Source organism: Spermophilus citellus, assembly GCF_964194105.1.
Source record: "Spermophilus citellus genome assembly, chromosome: 1".
Taxonomy (NCBI): Eukaryota; Metazoa; Chordata; class Mammalia; order Rodentia; family Sciuridae; genus Spermophilus; species Spermophilus citellus.
Genome location: NC_138182.1, coordinates 159,862,088 through 159,873,892, shown reverse-complemented (window position 1 = coordinate 159,873,892; position 11,805 = coordinate 159,862,088). Strand labels below are relative to the sequence as shown.

Genomic DNA, 11,805 nt, shown 5'->3' with positions numbered 1-11,805 from the left:
CTATCCCTCCCATAAAACCTTGCATGGCTCTATCCCTAGGCACCTGCAATGCACACACACAGCCAGCTGCCCTCTGGGAGGCAGACCACATGGGTTGTCCTTCAGGGAACCTCCTCAAAGCAAGTGGTGCTACTGTGCAAAGAACTGCCCCCCCATGCCCACCTCACCTGCACCACACCTACTTAACTTCACCCAAGCTGGGCTCAGTAGAGTCTGAACCCTGAAGTCAGGTCAGGGGTAAAGTCTCCTCCTTTGTCCAGTTGGGCAGCATCACTCACAGACCTTCTGGCAGCAGTGAATCTCATCCTTTCCTGATCCCCTGAAGCACACAAACAGGGGGTAGCTGTTTGCCAAGACACAGTGACTGTATTTTACAAACCAAAGATCAACATGGATAGACTGAGGAAGAAGAAAAAAAAAATTCAGTTCCCATGATCCAGGCCTGATGCTGTTAAAAACCACTTAATTAATCAACATATTTTTTTAGTTGTTGATGGACCTTTATTTTATTTATTTGTATGTGGTGCTGAGAATCAAACCCCGTGCCTCACACATGCTAGGCAAGTGCACTACCACTGAGTCAAAACCCCAGCCCTAATCAACATATTATTGAAACACTGAGCTACAAGAATATTTGTTACATAGCACTCCTTACAAGAGTGTACAGTTGAAAATAATCCAAATGTCCAGCAGGCAGTATTCAGTTAATTGTATACCTGTTCAGTAGAGTAGTCTATATGCAGAATAATAATAATAATAATAACAACAACAACAACAACAACAACAACAACAGTCAACACTTACTGAACACTTAACTCTGTGCTGGAGATCACATTAAAAGCTTGACAAGCACTATCTCATTCAATTCCCCCTGTGTTGGAAGTGCCTATCTCACATCCCTATTTCACAGATGAGAAAATCAAGACCAAAAAAAAAGTCATTTGCTCCAAGTCTCACAATCAGTAGCTAGGATTCACACCCAAGTGGTCTGAGTCCTGATGCCAACCTCTTAACCATTGTACCACATGACTTCAAGTGTTGCCATTAAGAGCTAAACTATGGAAACATCCTAGGTGCCCTTTAACAGATAAATGGATAAAGAAAATGTGTGTGAGAGAGATTTATATACACACACATATATATGGATATATATATATGTACACATATATATGTGTGTGTATATATATATATATATATATATATATATATAAACAGAATGGGTTTAAATGTATATACACACACACACATATATATGTGTACATATATATATATATATATTCATATATATATATGTGTGTATATATATCTCTCTCTCACATTTTCCTTATCCATTTATATACACACACACACACACACACACACACACACATATGAATATTACTCAGCCTTAAAGAAGAATGAAATTGTGGCATTTGCCAGCAAATGGATGGAGCTGAAGAATATCATGCTAAGCAAAATAAGCCAATCCCAAAAAACCAAAGGCCAAATGTTTTCTCTGATATGCGGATGCTAATTCACCATAAGAGGAGGGGCTGGGGAAGAATAGGGTTACTTTAGATTAGGGAGAGGGAAGTGAGGGAAGGGGAGTGAGCATGGGGCTAGGAAGGATAGTAGGATGAATCACACATTATTACCCTATGTACATATACAACTATATGACCTGTGGGATACTACATCATGTACAACCAGAAGAATAAGAAATTATACTCCATCTATATATGATGTATCAAAGTGCATTTTACTGTCATATATAACTAATTAGAACAAATTAAAAAATAAAATTAAATAAAATTTTAAAAGAGAGATACTAGAAGCAATACTAGCTACATGGAACAATGTCTATGATATATGGTAGAGATAACAAACAGGTTATTAAACAGCATGTGTAACCTGATCCTGTCTGTGCACATGCTGGCAAAGCCAAGAGAGAAGGGTTTGCAAAGACACCTCTGCCAGCAGTATCTTGGTATAGATCTATGAGTGAGTGGAAGTGCTTGTGCTTTTAATGTTTTTTTTTTTTTCTGTTACAAACATGGGCAGCATTGTGTTAAGAAAAAATAATTTCAAATTTTTTTTTTTTAGAGAGAGTGAGAGAGGAGAGAGAGAGAGAGAGAGAGAGAGAGAGAGAGAGAATTTTTAATATTTATTTTTTTTTAGTTCTCGGCGGACACAACATCTTTGTTGGTATGTGGTGCTGAGGATCGAACCCGGGCCGCACGCATGCCAGGCGAGCGCGCTACCACTTGAGCCACATCCCCAGCCCTCAAATTTTAAAAATTAATATAAATTCCAAAGTCACTCCTTTGTACTCATATTCTGCTGAATGTAACTATTCAGCTACCATCCTGGTTTTAGGGACAGACCCAGGCTCTATGGGCTCTACTTGCTTTTCAGGATTCAGCTTCCCCTGGGGGAAGAGACTCTTCACACAACCCCCCTTAGCCAATGGCCCCCTTCATACCCCAGAAGCCTTTCTGGGCACTGATGCCCCCAGAGAGCTGCCAGACTGACAGAACAGCACTGGGCAAGCTCTGCCTTGGGAGCCCAGCCCAGCACCCAACGGGCCTGATGCTCCTCCCCCTGTGTCTGGGGCTCTCAGGGAAGCCACCAACTGAAGGGACAACAGGCCCAAAGGCAACAGAATGAGCCCCAGTTCTGCAGCTACTGGTCTAGTCCCCTCCTGGTCTAGTCCCCTCTTTCCTGGTTCTATGACCTTGAACAAGATTTTTCTTTCCTCTAATCCTCTTTCTGTATCTGCCAAATAAAGAAATTTAAGTATCAATTTGGAAGAATTGTAAGACTCAAATTATGTATGTATAATTATATGTATATGTTTGTATACACACACACACACACACACACACACACACACAAATGATGCCAGCATTTCCTGGCACCATGTTAGGCATCCCATTAACCACTTCTTATATGTGACATACATATGTGCTTCTCTCAGCCACTCTAACAGGTACTGTGACGAACCTATTCTTTATAGATGATGAAAAGAAACCTTTGAATGATACCAAAGATACCACTTGTGCTGGTAGTAGGGGACAGTAATTTCAGCTACCATGGCTGGTCTCATTGTGTAATACACAATCCCACGCAAAATCTGGAACATAGGAGGGACTTCATCCAGATGGTCATCATTGTCAGGGCTCACTACCGGGTCTCTGCCTGGCTTTGGAGAATAGTGTAACACTGAGAAGCCCCACTGGTTCCCTCCGGGCCCCAGAGAGCCACCAGACCATAGACTTACCTAGGAAGCCTTCCTTTAGGAGTGTCCCAAACTCCCCCAAATCACACTCTCTTTGAGTCAGTTCAATGATCACCGGCAATGGCTTTGCTGCTGTACAACCAGTGGACAAACTCCTATCCAGAACTGGCCTTGTGCTCTGGCCACCAGAGCTGCTGGCCCAACAGGGACTGCCCACACCCTAGGGGTCAGTCCTGCTGGCACTCACATTTGGCATCTTTCCTGAAACCCTTTCAGCTTTTCCCCAAGGATCTGTACCCTGGGCCTTGGTCTCCTGGTGGCTCAGCACAGTGAGCCTGTCTGGCCAGAGGGATCCACGTGAATCAGAAAAGCAGCACCCTTTCTCAACCTCTCCACGGTTTGGCTTCCCCAAGGCAGAGCAGCAGCAGCACTAGGAAATGCGTGCAGACTGTGGTTTGAGTGTGCAAGTATGTGAAGGAGAGCGTGTTGTGCGGTAGCGGATGTGAGACTGTGAGTGTGCATGTGCGCGCGTGGTTCCAAGTGTGCGCAGCTAAGATTGAGATCTATCCCTGGGCGGGCGGCGGGCTGGCTGGGAAGGTCTCCTCCCCCCACCACATTGAGAAATCTCAGTGAGTCACCGAGTGGTTCTGCATATTAATGAGCTCGCTCACTGCGAGGGCAGGAGCGGATTTAAAAGAGGCCAGGGCGGGCGGAGGGAGGCTGTGGAGAGATCCCAGAGCTGAGCGCAAAGCGCAGCGACAGACTGCCCGGGCACCCACTGACGGGCGCAGCTGGAGCAAGCCAAGCCGGGAGGAGTGCTCTGAGGCGAGAGAGCCGAGCCGGGCGGCCTCCCCAGGCCGCCACTTCAACCGGCCGGCGCCGTCCCCGCGTCCCTGCTCCCGCGCCCCTCCGGCCAGCATGAGGCTCCTGACCGCCGCGCTGCTCCTGCTGCTCCTGGCGCTCTGCGTTGCGCGCGTGGACGGTGAGTGTTGGAAAGTCCCCTTGTCTGTCCCGTCTTGGGGAACCTAAACACCAACTACTAGGCACCTGAGATCCTGAGGATCTGGATTGGCACCGAGGGCAATCGTGGGGTACGATATCCCTGGTTCAACTAAGCAGCCCCCTCTCCTGCGCTCTCTCCCGCAGGGTCCAAATGCAAATGCTCCCGGAAAGGGCCCAAGATCCGCTACAGCGACGTAAAGAAGCTGGAAATGAAGCCAAAGTACCCGCACTGCGAGGAGAAGATGGTTATGTGAGTTCTAATTCCACTCCAAGAGCGAGTCTGCCCGGTGCCAGGGCATAGCCTGGGGCTGGGTCAGGCTAACAAACATTTCCCTCTGCCTTTATCAAGACCTTGGCTAAGGCTTTGTAATCAATCGCCCAACAAGGCCTTAGTACGCTGCTGAGACAGTCCTGAAAGGGGGTCACTGTCCTGTGCTCCAGAAAGTGTCTGCAAGTCCACCCTTGCTAGTATTCAAACGAATAGCCTTGCAGTTTGCTATTGTGGCTACCAGGGATGGTACTAGGGCCATCAAGGGTTAAAGGGCTCCTGAATGCCAACTTAGATCACCTAGATTGAAGTCACTCAAAACCAGCTCACACCCAAACTGTTCAGCATGCCGTCTTGCCTTCCTGCCTCTGGGAAAAGGAATAACGCCAGTATTAAGTCCTAACTTTCCTCTCAGAGTCTCCAATCTGAGGACTGTCCACTGAGATGGCGAGTTTGCAGCTTGTAGGGATTTCATTGTGAGAACACCCCAGCCCTTTCCGCAGCAGCTGGACTTCTTGCAGGTCCCTGAGCCTGAGCAGTTGGGTGAAAAGTGCTTTGCTGGGGTTAATGTGCCACAAGCCCGAAGGCCTGCTTGGTGGGGATGCCGGCAATGTTTAAAACTGGGGCAGAGCAAGAGAACACTGAGTTTTGTGCTCCTCCGCTTCCCAATTAACCACTTGAGGCCAGCACCACTGCTTTCCCATCAATACCCTCTTGGCCAGGAAGGCAGCCCTTGGCAAAACAGCTCCCAAATATTTGCCATGGACCATTGGTCCCTCTTCCCCTCCCCCAGAAACAGGACACACTTTATTCTCAGTCTGGGCAAGTGCTTTCCACTTGCACCGGCTGGCCCTGCTGGCCCAGAGGCCTTCACACAGTGTATGTGAAGGCAGGGCACACCCACACCCCACAACCCCCACCACCTGGGCTACAGTCTGGCCAAGGGTAGGGGAATTTAGAAAAGCACTGGCCTGAGATGACCCCAACAAAAATTAACACCCTCATCCCTGGCCCTCGCCTTGCAGACCAAGTCCAGTAAAGCTGCCCGGAAATCCTTTCAGGTGGGGACCAGGGAGACAAAAGAGCTGGGGAGGAGTCACAAGCCCCAAGCCACTTCCAGCTCCAGAGTTTAACATGTCAGATGGCATTGAAAGTTGTATCTAAGAACTCGTAGGGAATGAAAACAAGGTATGGATCTCAGTGACATCTGGAAAGGACAGAATCCTCACCAGATAGGCTTGCTCTCTCCTGGCTAAACTTCTTCAGATACAGAGAGAAACTACAATCAAGGGAGTATATAAGGTGGCTTCAGGTAGCCTAGTGAAAACCTGCAGTGGCCTCATGAGATCGGTACCCAGTCATCCTCTCTTAAATCATCCAGAGCACTCAGAGGGATAGAGGCACCTCTCCCCTCCCCAGATCCTTAAGACTTTCTAGATCAGACAGGGGCCAGTTCTCTTTTGCCAAGGCAGATTCTCGGTTGCAAAGGCTAAACAAAAGGAAGTTTTCCAGCTCACCCCAAGTCACCCAGAAATCTCTGCTGAGGCTGGGGGCGGGGGCAGAGCAGTCTACTTTGCAAGTGGGAGCTCTTGTACTCAGAAGGATCCAGAAGAGTCCAGATTCTAAAAAGGTCAATTTGTGTCATATATCCACTGAGCTCTCACCGAAACCTTCAACATTCCATAACTGCTGAGGAGAGGGATATGGGACCCAGAATTTCTGCTAGTTGCTGGGATCACGAATTCTCCTTTCTGTACTCCACAACCAATGTTCATAACCTCAGTGTTATGATGCGGCATTTCTGCACCATGGTGGGGGTACTGAGTGTCCTTTCCTGTTCTTTCCAACCTTCAGGATTTGGAATGCTCAGCTTGCACACTGACCTAACTGAGAAGGGGATTTTATCAGGCTTTGCCATGTCCCTTCACTCAGAGTACAAAAGCAGCTTTGTCAGCACAGAGAAAATGCACATGCTAAATTCTTGCAGGATGACTAGGTACCAGGGAGAGGGAAACACCTAGATTTCACTCTGAAGCCTGGCCCCATGCTCAGGGTACCACATGTCTCACCTAGAGTTCCAGGAAAGGCAGGACCAAAGACCCATCCTTAGGCCCCGGGTTTGGGCCCTCTAAACATTCTGCCCCCATTCTGGTGGCAAGATCCCATTCTCTCTTCCCACTGTTTGGAAACCACATTCATGAAAACCCTTCTAGAACTTGGCCCTTGCACTTGACTTTGGTAACCCATGGGATCTAGCTGAGCTCCCTCCCTCTCCTCCTCCTCTTTTCACTCTCACTTCCAACCACCCTTCTTTGGCTCCTCAGGAAGGAAGTGGCATCTTTACCTCTCACCTTGCACTTTGCAAGTGTCCCAGGTGGACTCTCACTGTTGAACACCATGCTTCCCCCCACCCAACCAGAAGCTTCCTCCTGGCTCCTGCCATCCCTCTGGCCAGCCCTGGCAGAGAGCGGCATAGCCCTGGGCAGGCAGCAGGCTCTCCTCCCTCGCCAGGCTGCAGCTCATACATCCCATACTGAGGCTTGTCTTTCTCCTTTCCCGTCTCATCTCCCATGACTAATTGCTAATAACTGTCAGCTGGGCACCTACCAGCCACTGTGCACATTGTATAGGTTATATCCTTTCATCATCCTAATAACTCTATGAAGTAGGTTCTATTTTCAGATTCAGTTTACAGATGGGTAAACGGGTTCAGAGAGGTTAAGATCCTCAGCCAAACGTGGGACTCCAATCAGGCCCCTGCACCCTGTACAAAGACACCCTGCTTCTCCACTGCACAGCAAGGACTCTGCCAGGTGTTGGAACCTAGGCTGATAGAGATCTGAGGGCTTCAGGCTATGGAGAAGCCAGGTCTTGTTTTTCTGCGTGAAGCGAGATAACTGGGACTTAATACTCAAGTGTCTAAATGGGCTTCAATAAGATTTGGCTTCAGGGTGGGCAAATGCCTAGTCCTGGGAAAATCTGCAGCAGGAGGAGCTGAGACTGAAGCTTTAGACAGAGATGACAGGATCATCAGGGCACAACTTAGCCCCACCATAGGGCTCCTCAAGTCCAAGAACAAAGGTCTTGGCACACTCACCTTGCAGGCATTAACACAGCTTGGTCCCTGACCTTTGTTCCCCAAGAGAGGTCTGCAGAAAACCCACTTCTGGGGGTGCACTGGGGGTAAGGACACTATTCCAGGTGCCACTCACTCCATATAGGGCCAGACTCTAACAAGGACTCAGAAATGAGAGGATACCAAAACCTTCCAAGGAGCCTGCCAGGAAATGAACATGTGGGTGGGCTGCCTTGAGGAAGAGTGGAAGCCAAGTCACTTAGTGCCCTGATTCAGACAGACCAGGGCCACCCACAGGCCACTTCAGGGGCCACTATTAAGACGCCTCAACCCTCTACCCCATCCTGTTCCGTTGCAGCATCACCACCAAGAGTGTTTCCAGGTACCGGGGCCAGGAGCACTGCCTGCACCCCAAGCTGCAGAGCACCAAGCGCTTCATCAAGTGGTACAACGCCTGGAACGAGAAGCGCAGGTACACCCCCTTCCCCTCCTGCCCACTTTCCCCTCCTGCGGCTCTCAGGATGGAAGGGGGTCCCCACACCAGGTCAGCTAGCCCGTCCAATGTGTGAAGACCCACCACAATATCCACAGCAAGCAGATGAACAGATACTGCTTACATACCCCCAGGACTGAGAAAATCATCACTTAACAAAGTAGGCTGGAAGCACCACAGGTGGATCCATTTGTGAACTTAAGTCTGTCTCCTTCTGACTTTCATATTATAGTCTTAATTGCTCTTTTTATCTAAGTCTCATAAGCTGTCAAATAGCTGGGTGAGCACTGGCATGGCTATCCTCTGTGGATCTGGTGGGGCAAAATGTTACCACTTAAATAACCATATTTATTAACCACAAAATGGGGGGTACACCCATGAGACGATAAGGATAACTCCCTGCCAATAATGTGCTCTCTCCAAGGTGCCCCATGCTGCCCAGACACCTGAGAAAATCCTCCAAATGCAAGTGCTAAAAGGGAACTTGGGTCTGACCTTTTGAAATCACAGTCACTCATGCCCAACGGGGCAGCAGTGATGAGATTGACCAGTGCCCTGGGCTCCCTGGGCTCTATTTCCCATAATCAGAAGGTGGCTTTCTGGCCCTGATCCTGTGGTCCTAGGTCTGACCTTGGAAGGGGAGGCCACTCCCAGCTCCCCATACCACGTGAAGGTGATGCTGTCCTGGAGCAGGACCCACTTGTGCTTTAACCTGCCTAGCACGGCCAGGGAGTGCACAAGCTCTCAGGTGACTTCCCCATGAGCAGGTGCAACACCTCATCCTGCAGAAGAAGAAACCAAAACTAGGTGGGGAGGAGGCGGGACCTGCCTAGGAGCCCAGGGCAAGGGCAGGACAAGAAGCCAGGCCCCCATGGAGACTGGCAGCCTCAGTGGTGCCTGCCCCACCCTTCCCATCACCTGGCTTGGCTCTGGTCCCCAGGCTCAGCCCCATGACCAGCTCTCACAGCTGACACTCAGGCCCAAACCCTGCACCTGAGCCTTTTTTGCTTCCCCCAAAACTGCCTCGTCTGCAGTTACTTGAAATAGAAAATGATGAGGGGACAAGAATATTTTCTATATTTCTGATAGGAATGAAGGCTTCTTTCTGGTCAGGGCAGGCGACTCACATGGCAAAAACAGGGCCTTCCCTGTCCACTGTCTGTTACCCTCCAAGGCCCTGTGTGAAAATGGAGTGAAGCTAACCCCAGGCCCCATGGTAGGAGGGGGCTGAGAACATCTTGCTCAGGATGCTGGGAGACACTCAAATTATGTGGTAGCCCTATTTCTGCCGGCTCCACCTGGGCTGTGGCTTTAAAGAGGAGGAGGCCCCGTGGGCCTAAAGGCAGCCCAGCTTCTTCTGCAAACTGCATCGAAAGATATGAAAGCCCGTCCATCACCAGGCCCTCCACCACTTCATCACACCATTAGTTCCTTCATCTGTCTTAGAGTGCCCAGGTGTTCTGGGAGAGGAGGGGGCATGCTGTGTCCTCTCTCCACTACAAAGGGTTGAAAACATCTTACAAGGTGGAGAATGGAGATAAAGGAACTCTTTAAAGTCCTCTTACAGAGAAATAAAATGCTGAACCGGGATAAAGGAAGAGGGTACAGGGCTGTGCGGCCAGGCGAGGGAGCTGAGCGCCTCCAAGACCAGAGCTTCCGGCTGCCCTGGAGAGCAGCAGCACCAAGCCTTTTACTCGAGGCATGATTAGGTGACTTTACTCAGAAATCAGGAGCAAGACAGAGGGAGCAATGGGTTGTCTGAGTGTGAAGTGCAGCCTTGGGGCAGCCATGAGTCAGAACTAGAAGGAATACCTCAAGGCAGCCGGCTTGGGAGGGAGGGGAGAGGTGGCTCATGAATACACACAGGCCTATAACGGGCAGAGGTGAGGCAAGGCCAGCCAGAGGAGGTACCACAAGGCATAGGCCCCTCTGTCACAGCCTCAGCCCCGCCTACCCCCTCCTCAGTCTTTAGCAAGCAGCCTCTAGAATGGGCACATTTCAAGAGGACAAGCCCAAGTCTGGGGAGAGCATGTCCCTCCCCGATGCCATTTTCCCTGAATAGAGGCTTTGTACAGATGAGGACTGGATTGAGGACTGAATTGCAGCCCACCATATTAGGAGAACCGTCCGTGGTCACAGGGCACATCTTACCTATCCTTCAGTGTTCCCATATACAAAGGGGTTCACTCCATAGGGTTCTGAGGATAGAAAGGGACTGCAGAGGTGGAGGCTGATCAGAAAGGACAAAGCCAGACTTGTGTGAGCTTCTGTGTCCCCACAATCACATTCTCTGAGGCGTCCCTCCTGCTCCCCAACCCACAGGCCTGGGGGAGGCTGGGAGCTGCCACCACTTGGTCCCCAGCCTCTTACACCTGCGTTTTCTCTTCCCAGGGTCTACGAAGAATAGGGTGACGGATCTTGGGTAGAAACTCTTCCAGACCAGTTGGGAGACTTCAGCAAAGGACTTTACAGATTAAAATAAAAAAATTAAGAAAAAAATCCTCTCTTTCTCACAGGCATAAGACACAAATTATATATTGTTACGAAGCACTTTTTACCAAGGGTCAGTTTTTACATTTTATAGCTGTGTGCAAAAGGCTTCCAGATGTGAGACCCAACTCTCCTGCACGCCAGATTTTAACACAGGCGGCTTTTTACCGAAAAAAAGGGGGAAACTCATGCCTTTCCTTTTTAAAAAAATGCTTTTTTGTATTTGTCCATGCGTCACTACACATCTGAGCTTTATAAGCGCCCGGGAGGAACACTGAGCTCGGTGAGACATTTCATTGCAGATCTGCTCCGGTTCTAGCTGGGGAAGCTTCCGCCCAGAGGGCCTGGCGCCTCGGCACAGCTGCCACAGCTCTCCTGGGCTTGCAGCCGGTCACAGCCTCCGTGACTCCACAGTGGCCCCTGTCACCAGGCAAGTAGGAACAGGTCTCTCTGCATCTGTGCTTAGATCCATTTGGTGGCCAGAGCATCATGCCTCACTGCCCCCCTGCCCAGGTTCATTTTTCCACATTCTGGGAAACATTTGTGTCCAAGATCCCAAGGTGGCAAGGCCAGCGGTCTTTAAAGAAGGGGTTGGGTCTTAGCTCCCACCTGAGGGTTTCTGAAAGGTTTGCTGCCTCAATATATAAGGTTTCAGAAACATGTTAGTGAAACCCTTAGGAGAAAACTTTAAAATACACAATTACATACACAGCCCACAGCCAGAGACATGGATTCAGTTGATTAAGGGGAAGCCACCTGAGCGTCTTTCTTTCCCTCACCCCGAGGGGACATGCAGTAGAAAAGCAATATCCCCATGATTCCCCACACAATGGTAGACAGTGCAGTAATCTTTTGGAAGCTAAAATGACCAGACGCCCTTTCCTTTGTACATACGCTCTGCAGAGTACCCCGCACTCCTTTGGTAGAGGTACTGGTGTGTTATATGCCATGTAAATGTCAGAAACCATTAGCATTGCATGCAGGTTTCATATTCTTTCTAAGATGAAAAGAAAAGTAATAAAGTATATTTGAAATGTACCAAAATCCTAGACTCTGACTTTTTTTCCCTGTTTAATTAATCTTGGATGTCAATAAAATGCTTACCATTTCCTAAATAAACAGGGACAGATGTATAGGCAAAGAAAACTGGTGTTTCCCAAATACCTGTCGATGCTGCTGCCTCTGTGGAATGTGTGGGGCTGTCTGTTCCACTGAAAATAGGAAGCCAGGCCCGAGGGCAGTGCTTCCCACAGGGGCAG

The 11,805-nt window shown here is 49.2% G+C and overlaps 1 protein-coding gene across 1 annotated transcript; it reads left to right on the top strand.

Moving 5' to 3' along the window:
* The first annotated feature begins 3,897 nt into the window (after positions 1 to 3,897).
* CXCL14 (C-X-C motif chemokine ligand 14) lies at positions 3,898 to 11,590 on the top strand. Its single transcript, XM_081289784.1, has 4 exons — positions 3,898 to 4,199; positions 4,364 to 4,469; positions 7,922 to 8,035; positions 10,448 to 11,590. Exons 1-4 carry the CDS (start codon positions 4,136 to 4,138, stop codon positions 10,461 to 10,463), a joined length of 300 nt encoding a protein of 99 aa, XP_081145910.1. The 5' UTR covers positions 3,898 to 4,135; the 3' UTR covers positions 10,464 to 11,590.
* The last annotated feature ends 215 nt before the right edge of the window (positions 11,591 to 11,805 follow it).

Coding starts and splice junctions, on each gene's coding strand:
- CXCL14 (XM_081289784.1), top strand. CDS start 4,136: ATGAGGCTCCTGACCGCCGCGCTGCTCCTGCTGCTCCTGGCGCTCTGC. Junction 4,200..4,363: donor CTGCGTTGCGCGCGTGGACG/GTGAGTGTTGGA, acceptor TCTCTCCCGCAG/GGTCCAAATGCAAATGCTCC. Junction 4,470..7,921: donor TGCGAGGAGAAGATGGTTAT/GTGAGTTCTAAT, acceptor GTTCCGTTGCAG/CATCACCACCAAGAGTGTTT.